This window comes from Amphiprion ocellaris, chromosome 15 (genome assembly GCF_022539595.1).
Source record: "Amphiprion ocellaris isolate individual 3 ecotype Okinawa chromosome 15, ASM2253959v1, whole genome shotgun sequence".
In the NCBI taxonomy this organism is placed as follows: Eukaryota; Metazoa; Chordata; class Actinopteri; family Pomacentridae; genus Amphiprion; species Amphiprion ocellaris.
Genome location: NC_072780.1, coordinates 14,715,091 through 14,734,383, shown reverse-complemented (window position 1 = coordinate 14,734,383; position 19,293 = coordinate 14,715,091). Strand labels below are relative to the sequence as shown.

At 42.5% G+C, this 19,293-nt stretch overlaps 2 protein-coding genes across 2 annotated transcripts in view; one reads left to right on the top strand and one right to left on the bottom strand.

Annotated features, from left to right (window-relative positions):
* Positions 1 to 11,234, bottom strand: part of LOC111572226 (uncharacterized) — a 30,416-nt gene extending 19,182 nt beyond the window's left edge. The window contains exons 1-5 of the mRNA XM_023275796.3: positions 9,844 to 11,234; positions 7,860 to 8,073; positions 6,730 to 7,711; positions 5,131 to 5,265; positions 3,733 to 3,878 (exon numbers count right to left, since the gene is read on the bottom strand). Coding sequence (XP_023131564.2) covers positions 3,733 to 3,878; positions 5,131 to 5,265; positions 6,730 to 7,711; positions 7,860 to 8,073; positions 9,844 to 10,202 — 1,836 coding nt within the window. The 5' untranslated portion in view covers positions 10,203 to 11,234. The remainder of the gene's footprint in view (positions 1 to 3,732; positions 3,879 to 5,130; positions 5,266 to 6,729; positions 7,712 to 7,859; positions 8,074 to 9,843) is intronic.
* A 31-nt stretch (positions 11,235 to 11,265) lies between these two features.
* Positions 11,266 to 19,293, top strand: part of csmd2 (CUB and Sushi multiple domains 2) — a 245,624-nt gene continuing 237,596 nt past the window's right edge. Inside the window, exon 1 of the mRNA XM_023275803.3 lies at positions 11,266 to 12,079. Within this exon, the coding sequence (XP_023131571.2) occupies positions 11,905 to 12,079 (175 nt within the window). The 5' untranslated portion in view covers positions 11,266 to 11,904. The remainder of the gene's footprint in view (positions 12,080 to 19,293) is intronic.

The window sequence follows — 19,293 nt, the reverse complement described above, 5'->3', positions numbered from 1 at the left end:
CAGAATCAGAGCTGAGTGGTGTTAAACGAAGTTTCAAAATATGCAGCTCCCTCTTCCAAAATGCTATTACAAACTTTTTTTCTGTATGCTCAGCATTAATCTGAAGCCAGCAATTGCTTAGCTTAGACTGGACAGAGAGGGGAAACAACTGGCCAAGTTCTGTCCAAAGGTTAAAATAGTCCACCTACCAGCACCACAGTGCCATCTCTTGATATCAGGTGTGCCTTAGGCAAGATATCCACTGGTGCCCCTGAGTGGTCTATATATTGCTGTATTTTATGACACCTATAATAACTTTAGAACATTTTTTTATTACAAATGTAACTTTATGCAACTTTTTCTGTGTCTTGCTACCAACATGATCTGTCAGTTGCATGCATGCTAGTCAATGTTATGCATCTTTGGTGCTATTAAAGCCTCTCTCCACTCATTGATTTATTCATTAATCAATGAAGCCCCCGTCTCTCTCTACACGCAGCCCTTTTCCCCACTGACTGCAGCACGAGCACACCAGCTCACCCACAACTCTGCTAAATCACTGTCAAAAGATTTTCTGCTGCAAAATGACAAGTTGTAATATTGGAGTAAATCAGCCAAAAATATTTTGACAGCGCTGATAAGAATAATGTTGGGAGGCAGTTCTTAGTGCACTGCATGCTCTGGTATGATGTTGGCTGCTTATTTTACTCATGATGTGTCTTCTTGTATATAAAAAACACAATATCGACATGGTAACAAGTTGAAAAACTTTCTCTGAAGGGAGTCTTTAACAAATTGACAAAATGACAGCAGCGATTTTGAGATGTGTGTTTAACTTTAAGTGCTCAAAAAGACACAAAACAATTGCTTGCAGTGTCCACTGCAGTGCCACTGTTATATAACTGAAGCTGAAACTAGCGGCTGTTTTATATATATTTTGTGGCTAATAATAATAATAATGCCTTTAATTTGTAATGCACTTTACATGTAAAATCTCAAAGTGCTACAATACATTTAAAAAGGCGATCACTCACTATCAAAAGCTTTCAGTGTTTTAATGGAGCACTTTGGAGTTGCAGCTGTCATTCTGGGAGCAAACATCTGGAGTTATACCTGATAGACTACCAATCAGTGCCTGGATTTGCTGTCTCATAACATCACTGACCTTTTCCAGAGTGTAGGTCACCGTTCATATCATGATTTCTTTTGTTAAACCCACTGACTACTTCACTCAAGTTGAGCACATACCTGTGCACATACAGAGTTATCTCTATCCAGCTTTATGGAGGTGTGAATCATAATGTAATGTTTGGTTGGTGTATAAGTAACCTGGTTACTCATACATGACTCACAGCAGTGTTAGCCGAAAAACATCAACTCACGTGTGTGTGTCAACCCCCAGTACTGTGTTATTCTACAGTTTGTCTATAGTTTCAGTATCAGATGTTTAGTGCAATGTGAGCTGTCGAAGAGGAATGTAATGTAAGAGGCACATTAGATGTCGGTGACAAACTTTTGAAAGCAGATCAGGAGTAATTACAAAATATCTCTTCTCCCTCTTTGACGGCTCTTCAGCTAGTCGCCCTACGCAACCAACTAGATGGCCTATGCTGAAAACTTTGCCCTCCAGCACCTCTTAAACTCATTAATTAACATATCATAACTTCTTTGTTTGTTTGCTTAATAAAAAAGCCGTTTTATGACATTATAACAGAGTCAGGTTAACTGACATGAGAGTACAAGTTTCTTTTTTAACTCAAAAACAAAAGGTAAATATAACCCTTCCTTTAAGGAGTGGGATTTCAGTGTGTGCTCAATTTTGATTGAACCCCATTTCTACATGACCTAAAAACACTTCAGATGGAGGACAAGAGTAACTGCAGTGCCAGTTGCAATCCTACTACTAAATCTGAAAAAAATATTGACATTATTAGCGGACTGACCTGCGCCCTTATTCTGGTAAAAGTGGTTGTGAATTGTTTAAATGCTGCAAACATACAGATTTTACCCTGCAGGAACAAGCTATTTCCATTTTTTATTTTTTATTTATTTTTTTTTTTTTTACTGTGTGAGACTTGGCATTGCTATTATACAAAAGCAAAACTGTTATAGCAGTGGCATACATTATCACACATTTGCATTGCTCACACTATACTTGGCTGGGCTTAATCACTGCAAATGGATCCAATGGTATGCTTGTTTCTTCTAATTGCATGTTTATAATTAGCTATTTTTAAGATATTTTCCCAGAAAAACAGAATTTTATCACTGGCGTTTATTCTTATTGACTGACATCTGATGTGTCAGTTTCTAGTCACTGTCAAATCATCTTAAAGGTGCAATATGTGAGATTTTGAACATGGGTAAAGCATTAATATAGCAGCAGACATCTCCAATAAAGGTATAATGGTGCAATGGTGTCCTTAGTAGAGAGTGAAGTCTAACTCACTGTTTGTGTGTTGTAGCCTCAGCTTCTCTGTTCTGTTTTGCAGCCTCTCAAGCCACTCACACGTTTTAGTGCATGTGAGTCCCTCCCTTTGAAATTGTTGGCCCTCCCCATGTGTATCTACAGACAACAGCCGACTAGAGTTTCCCCCCGACACCCTTTGTAAAGCATTAGGGGACGTTCAGCATTGAGCCAGTATCACAAAAAATGGACATAACAAAATATTATATGTATGTTATTTACCTAATTTATGTAATGCATTCAACTTCAGCTCAGTGTGAAAGTCTGTATTGATGGTTAGCTGCTCTACTTTGTTTATCCTTTGCTCTGTTATGTTTGTTCCATTCCAGTCTCTGTGTGTCTGTTTTACCTACTGTCTCTAATCTGCTGTGTGGAAACAGACACATAGGGACTAAACAGGAGCAGATGGAGCAGAGTAAAGGAGGACAGCTTAAGATAAGGTTATTTGAATTGACAACAATTCATTACAGCGAGACAATATACTTTAGAATGCTAGGGTGGGTCACTGGATTATTGTTTATTGGCTTGCATGAAGGCAACCTTACTGGTTGTCAATGTAACAGATTTTTTGGTCCGAGTATATGAAAATTATTTCACAAAGCTGGTCAAGAGATGGTATTTTGACAGGTTTTCATGCAGACGGTTCGACCTTAAGGAAGTTAAATTCATTGACGGGTGTATGAGCGCAATTTTATGTCAATTAATTGAAGTATACCAGTCACAGATTAACTGACTACAGCATACATTTTCCAAGGAAACAATGAAGATGGAAGGACTTAAAATGTATTTAGTGAATATATGTGCCAGTGGGAATAGCAACAATAGTTTTTAAATATATTTTAAGATGACAAAGGAGAGATAATTCTTCCTCTGCGGTGTCTCTTTGTTTCAGGAGTTCGTTGCAGCATCAGCAACATTGTTGGACTGAGAGCTGGGTTTAACAGATATCCATGTGAGCCTCTGATCTGCTGTGAATGCTCTTTAACCAAGCAAAAATTCAAGATTAGTAGTGCTGTGATGCTGTGGGTCACTGCAAACTGATATCCACTTCAAAGAAAATCTCTCCCTTGATACCGGTTCAAGGTCTGAACTGAGTACTCTTTAAAATGAATATAATCAGGAAGCAATTAAAAGTAGGTAATCAGATTGATGAAGATCTTATAACTATTCAGTTGTAGGCTTTATCAACAGTATCACTGGAGAATGATAAGGTGATACTACACTTACTGATTAAGTGCAGGATCATGTGTATATTTGTTAATCAGTTTAAGTTTCATTGTATTCACCTGAGGGGCAGGAGAGTAACCAGGTTTGACAAAGCGGTTTAGGTTGCGAGGTTGAGGGCCTCGACAAGAAGCAGTCACCATCGGATTGGCTCCCAGATGTGAAGGAGTCACTTTGTTGGCAAACTTCAGAGCAGCAGAATACCCAGCTATGAAAGGAGAAAAGATTACAGAAAGAAAATGACAAATGACTGAGGAACAATGTTGGAAGCATTAATCCTGGACCTGCTTTCTTGATACAGTTTTTATCGTAGTTATTAGTTTGAAAAATTGCTTGTAATCTCTCTGTGACTTTCCAGATGAAGTATACATCGTAATTTAATGAAAAAAATCAATTTATACTGATGATTATTGGGACTGCTATGTTGAGTAAGACAAGAGTGCTGTCAGTGACATCCGCATTTTCAGTCAAATGCTTTCAGGAATTTACAGGCATTTACTTAAAGCATGGTGAAGTTTTTATTTTTTTTAAATGCATTAGCTCACAAGGTTAATGCATTTACATGTCTGCAGCTTCTGAACATCTTAACAAACAGTTTTTGCCTGCAACACATTTAAACATTCACCCAGAAAACAGCCATGACTGCATGGTGCAGCTCTAAATTTAAATTACAGTATCAGAAAAGCAGCTTCCACAGAGAAGCAAATGACCGACTCATGAAATCTAGGTGACGACATCCTCAAATTTCCAAATGAAATTTGAAAACTTAATTCCACAGGCTGCCTGTCCATGTCTAAACCAATTCAAAATAGCTCTAATGTCCAGCCAAATTTGATGATTGACCAGCTTTATTAAAGTTAAAGTTTCAACATCTCTCAGTCACAGATAAGAGCAGAGTAGAGTACGGGAGATGCACAGTAAAATTATATTGGACTTGCAGCATCTCATTTAGGACTGAAAACTGGAGGGACAAAATAATGAGATAATACACAGGATCACATCTTCTATATATTGCTGTGGGATGACTGCCCTCAAACTGGCAAGATCACTTATTTATGTTGTTAAAATATCCGTTTAATATTTATGTCAATATCAGACCACCTCTAACTGTGCCAGCGATCTGTCAGTGTTCAGTGTTGAACTTGATAAAAGGCGCCGATTAATCGATGTCACAGTAACAGTAGCACTGGTGTGAGATTTAGCACCAATCATCCCAACCTCAGCCTCATTTACATCCACTAAATATACCAAAATATCACAATTTGTTTCATAATGAGATATAAATGTATTTAAAAAGGATGATTTGTTGTAGTCTTTAGCTTGGTTAACTTTGCAAAATAAATGTTCCCAACTAGTGACGATCGTGATGAATTCTTCTTGTGGCCCATCATGAAACAATAGCCACACGCATCTTCCAACACGCACACGCATTGGATATAGATGCCAAAGGATAAACTTACCTTTGGCTCCATTAATGGTAACTATCTGCTGAAAGGTACAAGGTCTGGCTTTCTCCTGAGGGGCAGCTGCTTGCTTCATGCCTGCTTTGGCAGTGCTAGCCCAGGTCCTGGCATTAACAGGCACGCCATCTGTACCTGCAACAGCAATACGCACAGAGAAGGGGCATGAATTACTGCTCGAGTTATATCGCATGCACGCTGTCTTGTCTGGCCTGTGTCATGTTAGGTGTGATGCAGAGGGTAAGCTTAATAGAATTGTGTTCTTTTCCACAGCAAAAGGAATTCTCAGCAGCCTCCCCTCGAGGGATCAGCAAAGTGCTATTGAATCAACAGGGCTATGCTATCAGAGAGTATATTCTATCATATCAGCACTGACTGCAAACTGCTGGAGGAGTGCTAGCAGTATGTATTGCATATGCACAATTACTGAGCAGAGCAGAGCTGCCTTCAGCTGCAGTCAAGCACCTGTTAGGAGGCAGAGGAGGAATCAAACAGAACCAAATATAATGTGACAAAGTTATAAGAGATGGGTGACAAATTAAAGGATAAACCAACATAAAGTGTCTTAGAAAAGCATTGGGCTGCCACATGCTCCCAGAACAGTTTGGATTCACTTTTGCGTTGATTCTGCAAGTGTCTGGAACTCTACTGGAGGTATGCAACCCCATTCCTTTAAAGGATATAGTCTCATTTGGTCTTTGATGATGGTGGTGGAGAACTACTGAATCCCTTAATTGCAGGGAACAAAGGTGCATTTTTTTTCCTTTAATTTGTCACCCGTCATCCTTACAGGATTTCATACTGATAAATTTGAAGTGTGTAGGAGCTCCTGCATGTAACCTACAAGGCAGACTCTCTACCAGAATTAACACAGTGTACTTGAGTTGTTGTTGACTTAATTCATATCTGTGTCCACTGTTCCGTTCTGCACCAACAGCCACTATGGAAGGCTCACCGTGTAATTCATTTTGCCACTGCCCAGTAATCCCCTCATTATGAAAACATTTTCCTACTGAGTCATCCAACTAAGGAAGCATTTCTTTGCAACAACGATGCACAGTCATAGCGTGTTAGCACCTACACAGCAAGATGCAACGTTTGCGTGTATGTGTGCGTTTGCGTTCGTGGGTGGTTGGGTGAAGTGGTTGGGGATTAAAAGAGGCACACAGCACTGCCCCCTATTTGGCAAGGTTGGTGCAATTTGGCTCTTTTGCTCTCGAGACAACTTGGGATCAAAAAGTAGGTTTTAGGTTCAGTAAATGAACTAGTGGAGCCACCTGCTTTGTGTGTGGCAGAAACAAAAGAGCCTCATTAAATGAGATTCAAAAACTTTGCGAGCTAGATCGTTGCAAAATTGGAACTCAGCATCTTCTAAAAGCGTGGGACCGGTGCTGCCGCTTCCCTCCCAGCTTTAATTAGCACAGTATGACAGCATCATTAATATCAATGAGACATTCTCGGACACAGATGTTGTGAATTTGTGTATTTGTGGCATAAAGTTGCATCAGTGACAACCAGACTATTTACACCGACTGATAAAAGAAGAGGTTTTTACTGTAACCAGCACAGCTAGACGGAGACACATGGCAGATTTATTACCTCTAGGAGGCGGCTGGTTGTTGGCCCTCAGCTCCTCACAGCTGATGGTAGGAGAGCTGCGTTGGCTGACCAAGCCAAGTGTTTGGAGGTCCAGCGCAGATTTCTGATCTCCTGCACAGATGGAGCGGACCTCGTGGGGCACATTTTCCAATCTCTTCTCATGGGAAACCCCACTGTCTTGGCAGTGGTTTGTTGAGTGAGTAAGACCTCTTTTCCCTTCTGCAGCTTTGGTCTTGGGATTCCCATGCTGCAATACACCCAGCACGAAAGGCTTCTCTGGGGGCTGGAGAGCAGGGAAGTCAGCCAATAGGTCATAAGCTGGCTGCTGCACCGGGACTGCTGCTGGTGATAGTGGTCCGTTGGTTTTTGAGTTTGCCCATGGTGCTTTTCCTCTGCGTTGGACAGCAGCCTGCACAGGGGCAACTACGGCACTTGCCAAAGTGGCAGTGGAGATGTCGTTTGGGTGGAATGAAAGGGGAATCTCCCACTGGCTGCGCATCTTCCCCAAAGCTGAGGGCCGTGTGAGATGGAGTTTAACGCCAGTTTTCCTGGTAGGGAGTGGAGGGCAGTCTTTTTCCGTGCTAGATGGGGAATCCTGCACACTGTCAGAGCTTAATTCATCAGGCGAATGCGGGATGTTGTTTTCCTTCACCTCATTTGTGTCACTCCCTGTGTCGTCGTCACTGCTATCAGTGGCGCAATCTTTCAGCCCAGGTAATGTAACAGCATCATCATCCTGGTCATCACTAGATTCGCTGCTTGATCTGCTTCTTGTATCCTGCTCGTCCTCACTTTCACATGTTTCTCTTTGTAGTTTAGCGCGAGGTAAAGGTTGTTTTTTGTTTCGTATGTGTGGGGTGTGGCCGCTGGGCGCATCGCAGACAGGATCTGTCACCAGAGGTTGTGGTTCAGGTTCGGATTGAGAGACTGAAATCTTCTCAACAGAATCTTCCATACTCCTTTGTTTGTCTCCCACTTTCTCCTGAAATGACATATCAATTCAATACAGAAAATACTGCATTACTTACTTAATTAGCATGTATTTACTACAATACAGTTAATAATGTTTTGATGTTTTTGCTGTGAAAAACATTAGACTAAACCAACATATAAAACAGCTTTAGCCTCACCAACTTTCTTTCCCTCTCTGAGTCTTCCTTATGTAGTTTCATCTCTACTTTCATCACAGAGCTCGCTACCCGTGCAGTTTCGGCAGCATGGGGATATCTGCGGCCCGAGAGATAAGGACAAGGAAGGATGAAGTCAGTGTGGTATTGCTTCTTGTCCTCCTCATATGGCGTGCTCACACTCAAATCATCTGTCTCTTTCTGCTGCTCCTTAGCCCTGGACAGGAAGAGAAGTGCAGACGTGTGTGGGAGTGTGGTGGGGTTAACACATCTTGTGTACGTAACAGGCTATCACACCATAACTGCTGCTACTTCAAGGTTAACTTGCTCATGTAGTCTTGTATGCAACATTTTTTTCTTAAGGAGAGTGGAAAGTCTGATAGTGGTGCCACATAATTTCACGTCCCCAGAGTACTCAAATGTTTTTTGGTTTTTTTTAAGGACTTGAAACGGGTTTAATTGGAGTTACTGCCAGATTTTTCTGCACATTTACATAATATTTCAAGATGCGATAATACACCTCTTTCTAAAATGAACATTATGTTTGATCCTGAGTATTATCAAGCTGGTTGACCCCATAGGTCAGCCAGTTGATACAGTATACTGCATGAATTTCCATAATTCCATTGCTGGATTTTTAGTTGAACCCAACATTGTGCTTGGAAAAGAAACAACGTCTGGGCCCCTGGCAGCATTTTGATTGTGTAGTGGCACCCGCTTCAAACCATGACTTTTTAATGAGGCTACTCTTTAGTCACCAGCCTGTCGACAGTCGAGCCGCGATGCAGAACAGACGGTCCGGTGAGACCTGGGACGCTTATGATAACGGAGACGTCACGGAAGCTCAGGGGGGCTGCTGAGCAGATGCTCTACATTAACATTATACTGTGAGTCTGTGACCGCAGCTGATCTCCAAGTGCAATGTTAAAACCCGGGTTAGAAATGGGTTGAACTCCTATTAATCCAGTAATCTATTAATGCATTCTTTTTTCCCATAGGCCTCTCTGCTTTACACAAATACTTGTAATGAATATTAAAATTGCTTTCGAGTCACTGAATCAACCCTCAGCAGGCAGCTGACGTAGTGTTCACTTGTTGTCATAGTTACAGTGTGCCACTATCTTGCAATGACACAGAAATCTTTAACAAATCCGTGGATCCAGATTATAAGCTGCATCACTGCCAAAATCTAATCAGGTGGTCCTTGTGTCATTTCTAAAGTTCCCTGAAAATTTCATCCAAATCCATGATTCCGTTTTTGAGTAATTTTGTGCACAGATAAACAGACAAACGTACGCTGATCATCACATAACTCCGCCGCATTCCTTGGCGGAGTAACAAGTTAAATATAAATAACTACTGAAGTCACACATAAAAAAATTCACATACTGACAGGCTAAAACTGTAAATAACATCTACATCAAAAAGTCTGTATTTTAATAAATAGTAATGCATTATTTTACTATGATTATGGTGTCATTATTTTGCAGATATTTGGTGTTTATTTTCAGTGTTTTTACAATATTTGAGTGCAACAGTATTATATTGTTTTTTAATTATTTTTTCTGGCCCCCTTGCTGTCAGATTTTCACTGTTTTCTTATTTATTGTGTTCTATCTATCTGTCTATCTATCTATCTATCTATCTATCTATCTATCTATCTATCTATCTATCTATCTATCTATCTATCTATCTATCTATCTATCTATCTATCTTAATTTGTTTGTTTTTACACAAATATCCTTCATTTAAAACATTACACACTATCAATTGTAAAGTTTATAATAGAACTTGTACTTTAGTTATGCAAAATCGCTGTATTTTTTATATGATGACTGTTTTCCCTTATTTTACTGTTTTTTTATCGTTCTTTTTTTACAGTTTATTTTTTACAGTGTACGGCGAGTCTAAAATGAAGTTACTTTCATAGACTAACGTCAGCTTCTACATGGTGGTGCAGTAGTTGGTGTTGTATGTTTGGTCTTACCGACGACTCGGCTCTCTGCCTGAACGGATGCCGTCTTTATCCGCTGACCTCTGCCCTGAACTTTCACCTCCATCGGGCTCCTCCGGGGACCACTTTGCTCTGCTCCAGATCACTTTGCAGACGCGGTCAAAGCTGTCTGTCGGCGCGTTTGGATGAATCCAAGTGGAGCGAGGAAAAGGCGCAAAAGCACCGACGAACTCTTTTGGAGTTAGCCGCATCCAGGTGTCTTCTGGTGGCATCATTTTATTTTCTCTGTTGTTCACCCGCATAGACTTATCTGTCTTGTAACAGCGTCCAATTCCTTGTTTTGAACCACTTTTTTTGAAAAGATAACTGGTATGATCTTGGCAGGTTGTCATGGCAACCAGTTGCAATTCCAGAATGATGATTCAACGGTGAATAAGCCATTTCAAACATCGTAAGTCCGATTTTGTCTCTCCAGGTAGTCCCTGGTGCTGTTTGCTCATGTCAGCTGACAGAAAAAGTTGGACAGGCCCTGTTCCATGAAGCAACTCGTTCTGATTTAACAGTAGATAATTTCTTTATCCTTATGTAGACCTCCACAACAGGCAGTTCGCACACACAACCTTATTTAGCTTTTCTCTGAGACACACGTGTAAATCTGTGTCACAAACGAGGCTGCAGAACCTCAGTTGGATCCATTTCCCTCCAAAAAAAAAAACTGATTCAGAACAGTGCCCCAGAACAACCCGAGGAGGGCGGGTGAGCAATCCAGTGTTGGGAAAGTATAATTTAATGTTGCGTGAATACTATTTATGACCTCCATCATATACGCGGGGTCGAAGGCCGACGCGCATTTCATTATCCCAACTGTTTCCACGCGCGGCGCATTGCGGAAAACTAATTATATCGGTCATATGCAAAAGTGGAAATGACATTCAAATTTACTGGCCAGGGTTCCAGCCTGTTAAGCATCAATTTCACGTTTAGTGAGCAGGAAGTGGACAGCTATGTTAAACTGCTGGGCAATCCCGTGATTGGTCTTAATGGGTGGAGACGATGGCCTCGTTGTGCGTCCCTAAATCTCACTGTAACAAATTGGAACAAGGTGGAGTTCATGCCTATTATCATTATTATTATTATTATTATTGACATAGTAGTCAATATTGATTGGTCACCGGTTAAGATTTCAATCACAAAAACCGTTTCTGACCTTTTTACGCACACGAGCACCTGATGAGTTTATTTTGGACACTGTGAACTGATATTTCCCAACATGCTTTTTGAAAATGTGGGCATATGATATGACTGGAGAGGATGTGAGAGTGTGAGAGAGAGAGGTGGGTGAGTGAGAGAGAGAGGGAGGGAGGGAGGGAAAGAGAGAGAGAGAGAGAGACGCGCAGAGAAGGAGCAGGTCTGCAGTCTGAATCTTGGCGTCGCGCAGACCCGAGACGACGCTGTGGCCAAGAGCTGCTGATTCTGGGAATACATACCGCATATTTCTCTCTCTACAATAACATCACTGACTACACTCCAACCTTGTTGGACAACTTCTCCAACGAGGCGATTTTTTCCCCCTGTCTTGGATCCGGATTTGGCTCTCCATCGTTCGCCATTCCCCGTTTGAATCTCGGTCTAATGAGTTAAAGACGTGGATTATCACAAATGCTGTTATTAACTGGAGGTAAATTAGACCGAAGGACAAATAAGTGCTGCGGGAGAAACTGAAGGAGGAATCTCTGTGTGTTTTTTTTTTTTTGCATTGCCGTGTGTCTGGTAATATCAGCTACACATGTGGAGCCGACGAGGGATTTTTCACTCGTGTGGGGTAGATCGTTGACCACTTGGATCACGTCTCACCCGCGGTTCGCCTTCTTCTTCTCCTCTTCTTCTTCTTCTCTCCTTTTAGGTGTGAAATCTATCTTCTCAGACAGAGACTCTGAACCCCTCGGTCCCCGCATGACATGGTTCAGTCCAGCTGCGAGATCCGAGCCTCCTCCATGCATTGGGATTTTTCTCAGCGCCGACACCGAGTGAATCTCCCTTTTCTGACCATCTGAGAACTCATCGCGCCTGCCAGACCAGAGAAACAGCCCTGCCATGACCGCCGCTTCAAATCGGGACGGAGCAACGGGACTTTTGAGGAGACCGGAATGCGCATGCAGAAAGGGGGACGGAATACGGATTTTTGCTCTAATGAAGGCGGGAGTGCAGGCGCACCATTGGAGCCGGGTGCTGCTCTTATACATGGGGCTGCTGGCCGCCTCAGTAAAGGGTAAGTCCCCATCTTTTACAGCTGAAGACATGCAAAATGCAGCAAGGCTTACCGCCACCACCACCACCCGCTCAACACATACACACACTCCATCGCCCACCCTCCTCCGATTCCTGACTGAATGCAAATCAGCAACACGCACTCATCCTAAAGGCGCATTTGAGATCCTACCTTGCTGCGATGTGTCGCTGTGTTTCCACTCAAAGTTATTAATAGGTGGCTGGCTGGGCGGCTATTCTGGTGGCAGCAGGAGCCTCAGGAATCGCAACTGAGCTCGTGTCTCTCCTTGACTCTGTTGATGCGCTTCGATAAAGGACTGTGCTGGGTGTTTTGTTGTTTTTTTTTTTTTTTTTGGGAGAGGGAGCAGGAGCTGCATTCAAAAAGCTGGATGTTTGTGTGGATGTGTGGTTCTCATAAGAGGGGTTCTCAGTCAGGTAGAGAGCTGCTGCTGCTGCTCGCATGAGGAAATCCGTTGAGTTTGTGAAGCAGGGGGCTGATTATTATGCTGTTCAGAGTCCAAAAGGTTGTGTTTGTGTGTGTGTGTGTGTGTGTGTGTGTGTAAGGCATGTTCTTCTGTCGGACTGTTCCTTCTTTGTTTCTCCTCCTCACATCACCAAACACTCCTAAGTTACCAATGAAGCATCCATAAACAGAATTATATGTACTTTCTCCCCCCTTTTCCTCTTTTTCTCTGTCTGAGTGTGTGTGTGATTCGTGAGCGTGCGTGCATGTGTATTTGTGTGTGTGTGTGTGTGTGTGTGTGTGTGTGTGTGTGTGTGTTTTTCGGGGGGTAAGGCCTAATTAACTGAGTCTGGGTTTTCTGCACATGATTAATTGCAAATGGAAATCGTGCAACCGGAGCTGGGCATTCAACAGATTATCATTACTATTAATTTACTTTGACGTCCTCGCAGCCTTAATGTGTTCCTGAAAGGTGAGACTCAGTCACGGATTCGTTCTTTTTTTTCTCGCTCTTTCTTCCCATAGTCGTGGATTCCCGTTAGCTTGTGGCGTTATTTAGAGCTCAGGCTTGTTTTATTCGGAGAAGAGCCGCAATGATTTTTTTTCTTTCTTTTTTTTTTTTTTTTTTTTTTGCCATCCCGAGCAGGTCCTTTGGCAAAGAAAGCCAGCCGTTTTATCACTGTCTTGGCTCCGCACCACAGAATGGGCACTATTTTTAGCCAAAGCCAAGAATACTGCCACGGCCACAATATGAATTTGACAGTGAGTCATGGCTCTGTGTTCGCCCACTCATACCTTTTGCTTGGACAGCTCATAATCCACGAGTGAGTGGGGAAATGGGCACCGTTTGTTTTTTTTTTTCCGGCGTCACCAACCAAAAGTGTAGGAGTGTTTGAAGCTCTCGCAGGAAAAAAAAAAACGTCAGCCCTCCACAGAATAACTCCCACTCTATCACCCACTTTTCATCCAACTTGTGTCATCAGCCACCCAAATGGGGGGTTTATCACACACTCAGCTCAGTCCCATAATGATACTGACAAATCTCCTTTGACTTTCCTGTGAGGTAAATCTCATTGCGGCTATATTCGGAGAATACTGCTTGTTTTATTTGCACCCGGGGAGCTCTTTATTGCCCACTCTCTTGCCGTTTGACTCTACTTTTGGAGCCGATAAAAACGACTCTAACTTATTGCACATATTTCCGAAGAGCGGGGAGGACTGGGCTATTCATCTAAACCTTCCTGTGCCCATGTAACAACATTTATTTTAAACGGTGCCAGTAAATACGTTCGAATATCAACACGCCGGCGTTCAGGTGGTCTTGGCGCGTCCCCTCGGTGCTGCTGCAGCCACCAGCAGTTGCCCCATCCTCCCATTGAGCGGCACCAGAGCCTCACACTATGCTGAGAGGCGGAACGGAGAGGGGAGAGGAGACCTGGGATCCGTGGCATTTCTGTATCCACGCATCAGGCCAAAGCAACACATGCCAGACACAGTGGCTCGTACATGTACGGTTTTACGCACACATTTGCAGGATGTAGGCTGTGTTCCATGGTGTTCATTTGTCAATCGGCCTTCTTTTAAACAATTCCAAGCCTCTCGTGTAATCTTAACATCCCTCCCAAAGGGCCAGTTCAGACAAAGATAGGGACCCGTGAAAGGTTTCCGACAATAACGCATTGAGGAGAGCAGCGTTTCGTCTCTCCGCGGGATCAAAACCAGCTGTCCCAGTGGACCCGCCGCTCAATAAGCGGTAATCAGCCTCCATTCATTTACAGGGGAGGGAGAGATTGCACAAAGAGGCCGGAGAGAGGAAGAGAAGAGATGATGATGATGAGGAGGAGAGGCAGATTGGGGGTGACGTGTCCTGCCTATCCGGCGCCTTGTTTCGGCTCTCCAAACTCCACCGGTGTTACAGATCAGTCGTCAGCGGCGCATGAGACAGTCGCTCAGCATGTCCATTTACACGCAAGATCACGCTTCGTCGTCCTCCCCTTCTCTCCTTTTTTACGAAGCGCCGCGTTGTGCCTCTCCCTCATGATGCAACTTGCAGTAATGTTATGAGGACTGGAGGGCTCACTGCCCCCTCTCCTTTTTATCTTTTTGGCTTTATGACATTTGCTTGTATTCGCACAGTCATGAGGCTCTTGAAGAAAGGGACAGGGCTGGTGTGTGTCTGTGTGTGTGAGCGTGTGTGTGTGCATAAGTCTCAGGGTTAAGGAGTAAATGTACCCGCGTTCCAGGCCAAGAAGTAGTAAGAAAAACCTTGATGTAAAGTCATTTTTTCAAGTTCCATAAATCATAAAGATGACAAACTCCAACTCCAGTTTTTCATTTTAAGGACATTCCCAAAGACCCATCACAAGAAGGCTGCAGATTTGAAACTGGCACTGTTGAAACTGTTTGAATACCCTGCTGTTGACTGAGTAATGGATAATCTAATGGCCATGTTCTACCTAATAGAATGAGGGACCCTGGTGAAATGTACTGATTGGAACAGACTGCTTAATGTATTTTGTTGAAAAGAGGATCGTTTTAAAGTTATCCAAATAAAATAGAGTTATTTAATTTGCCTCTATTGAACCACCTCCAAAGCTCAATGCAAGGAGACAGTTTCAGCACCTCATACAGCGACAGGAGCAGCTGAAGCCTCTTCAGAACCACGGACAGCTCTGCAGCCAGCAGCACCAGCAACACTGGAGGGTTAGCAAAACCCTACAAGATGGAATTTCTCTAATGTTTTCATGGTTTTGAACCCTTAGTTAGACACACATGACAGATTCGGAACCCCATTTGACAAGATCACATCATAAAGCCATTGGCCTTCAACTAAATGTCATTGAAATTCTTCATTTTAGAGGCACTGAAAGTGATTTCTGTACAAAAAGCAGTCATAAAATATACTCAGTATCTCAAATTTGAATGAGTAGCAGCTGAGATTTTCATTAAAATTTCAAGCAGTTTCAAGCAAAAATGCCACACATGACCTTATAACCAAGCTTTGAAAATTTGAAATAGCTTTTTTGTCCAATGTCATAATAAAATGAATAGATTTGGATATTTTGCTTTTTGTTCAGACAAAATCAGTGATTTGAAGATGCCAGCAGCTAATTTAGGAAATTATAACAGGCATTTTATCCCAGTTTCTGACATTCCATTGGCCAAATGTTAAAATAATAATCCTCTTTCAACTCCATGTAGTAAAACACCAGTATGAAAGTGCCTAGGAGCGTTGCCTATTTGCTAAATGCTGGCGAAAATATGTGGAGGTTTAACAAGAGTTGGCGCTTGGTGGTCTCATGGAATCACTTGAGCTTGGCAAACCCAGATTCCCATGTGTCCTGTGTTTCTTCATGATGAATGTATGGGCATCCTTTCAGCTTCTCACCTCCCTCTCACCTGTCTGCTTGCAACTCTCAATCTCAAATCCTCCTCTACCTGCACGCTCTGTTGCTTCCTATTTCCCATCTGCTCTCTACATTCACAGTTGAGCAATAAAGGAGGGGATGGGAGCTGAGAAACAGATGACATGATCTATTTACTCAAAACTGAAACATGTGCGGAATGCAAAGCAGACGGCGTGTTGCTGCTTCCCCTACCTTTGCAAAGGAAAGTGAGCGAGAGCTGCGGAGTGGTGGTCAAGATGAAGATGGAGATCTTAAAGAAGTGGCATAGAGGGGGAATAACAGCAAAAACAGCAGGAAAGAGCCGGCTGTGAAGGGAGCTGAGAGGCAGACAGAGGAGACGACTGCTGCAGTAGATTGGTGATCAGCTTACGCCAGCTGAGAGATAATCTGGGCCCTGTGTTTCAGTGCCGTTTCAGTGCTTTCTTTAGTAAATGATCTATTTGGAGGGCTCATTTTCTTATCAGGCATCAAGCAGACTCCTACTTCAACAGCTAACAGCTTGTAAGCGAGCTCATGGCCACGTGTATGTGTGTGGTTGGACGAGTTTGTGAGTTGCCACCCCCGTTCACTCCAGGATGATTAGACCAAAGTGTTGACAAGCAGGTCATTAGCTCCCTCAAAACGGGCCTCTTAGGAACAATGTGCTTCTGTGCGTGCAGACGAGCACGTCTACAGATTTTCGGATGATGCAAATGCCCTCGTCCTCGTGACCGCCATTATTTCCTCACCCACCTGGCGATATGTCACCCTGCCCTCGCTGTCTGTCTTCCCTCTTCTACCTTCTCCTTCCATCCTCCCTCCACCTCCCCCCTTTTCTCCCTTCATCCTCCTCTCTGGTGATTCATACCGTCATCTGTCTCCAGATGGCCGGAGCTCTGTCACCATGCTTCGTCACAGTGATCACAGCAACACAGTGACTCACACACACACAACTAATTCATGCACACTTGCAGACTCCCTCCTTCCCAAAGAAAGTATTCCTAAATGCATTTAAGCAGCCAGGTGTATATCCAACTTAATTGGCTTTTAAACACCGTATACCACCTTATGAACCTACAGCCAGATGCACATTTGCAGAATTTCTTGATTAAAGCAGCACTGAGGAACATCATGTTCAAATAATCATTAAATTTACTCTATTAAACACTGTCAATATTTCAATTCTTAGCCAAGCAAAGAAAACCGTGCTGTAGCAACACTCCTGTTCAAATATGACTCTCAGCTTGTCCTGGAGCCCGACATAAAATTAATGAATGTATATTTTGGCTGCTTTACATATCCAGGGAATATAAATGGAGCCGTGCTGCAATATTCAGACAGTCCGTATGCTTCACATTCAAAGGCTGCAACACTGCTGTGAGCCTTTCTGTTACACTACGTGCCTTACATCGCTGGCATTTCAGCGGCAGTGCTCCATTACAGAGACTGGAAGGTGGATGGAGGGGTTATGGCAAAGTGCCTTGCCCAAGAATAAGTTAATGAAACTGGTAGAAAATAGTGGGGGAGTTTGGCAGCGTTCTGCAGCTCCAAGATGCAAATATGTGCCTCTACTTTATCAGCCATGTGGCTGCTGGGAGGTATGAAATAGCAGGAACAAGAACATGCATGTGAAGTCAGTCTCCATTGGATGAGTAAAGGTGAAATAAACACTGAAATAAAACATCCAGAGCTTACAAACCGTGAGCCACACACAGGAACAAAGCTTTAACAGAGAAGTCTTCATTTGGATTGAAATTTTTTTTTCAGCTCTCTGTTATTATCAGACGTGTATTTTCTCCAGCTACTGTAAATCCCCACAAAGTGAGAGATGGACATAGATGCCCTGTCTGTCTTGTATAGACACAAAGCTCAGGCCGAGATTTCTTTAGCTTCCTGATTTACACTGTTCTTATCAGATATCAGTGATCCAGGATATTGAAGATTAGATCCTGGGCAGGAGGTATCTTGTCCTTGTCTCTTTTCTTCCCCATACTGCCTCTCTCTCGCTCTCTCTATTCAACGTATAGGCAATCTGTCAGTGGTCTTTTTCTGGAAACGAGTCATCATGCAGGGAGAGGCAGGGAGTGTGTGTGGGAGTAGACGCCCACACTTGTGAGGTCCAGTTTGAGTTTTTTTGCTCAAATTTTGATTTTGGATTGGAAAGATTAATGGTTCATGGCATTTTTAGCATATTATAGTCAGCATTAATGGAGGATTTTTCTGTTTGAATGGAGTGAGGCTATTATACTGAGTAGATTTATACTTTGTTCACGTGTGTAGTAGATGATCAGCCAAACCATTAAAACCATGTACAGGTGAAATAAATGGCATTGATCTTCTAGTTAAAAAGCAATATTCAAGTGGGAAATCTTAGGTCATGGCATTCTTACCAAGAGTTGTGGATGCTACTTGGTCGTGTACCACCTAAACTTTGTTTCAGTCCCAACAAGGACAGTTCACCCTGTAAAAACTGCTCAGGAATGGCTTAAAGAACACAAGGATCCCAAGCCGATCAAGAGCAGGGAACACCTAACTCCAGTTCCGGGACAATTTCACCGGCTCCTCATTCATTATGGAATTTGGTTCAAAATTTTGTTGCTCACATTTAAATCTCTACAAGGCTCGGCCCCGCTCTATATATCAGAACTTTTAAATCCTTATTCTGCACCTCGATGCCTGAGATCTGAAACCCAGCTGCTGGCTAACCATTCCATGATCCAGACTCAAAACTGAGGGGCTTTTACTGTTTTAGCCCCAACATTATGGAACAAGCTTCCCTTGACCATCAGAACAGCAGAGTCAGTTCCTCAGTTTAAAAAGCTTTTAAAAACATACCTGTACAGACAAGCATTTTTATACATTTTTATGCTTGGTTATTGGTCTTTGTAAGGTTGCAATGTTTTCACTGATGCTTTATTTCTTTTACTGTTTTATTTAATGCTTTGTGTATTTTAATGCGCTTTGCAACCCATATTTTGAAAGGTGCTATAGAAATAACGTGCTATTTTTTTATATATGAGCGCAATAAATGGAAGCCAGCTAGTCTGGCTCTATCAAAAGGTAACAAAATCCACATACCAGCCTTTAAAAGCTCACTAACTGCCAAATTATGTCTGTATTGGATCAAAATCCAAAATGTAAAAACAAGAAGATTCTGTGTTACAGCAGAGATATAGTGTTGGACTGTTTCTTACACAGGATTAGGAGACTCTACTGGTTCCTGGCAGCTTCACAGCAATGACAAACCTACTGATCTTCTCATCTCTCCCTCCAAAACTGCTGAACAATTCATTTAAGAGGATATTGTTGGTAGAAATTGTTTTTGTCTCGACGCTGGCAGGTTTTAATCTGTCTAAAATGTGTCTG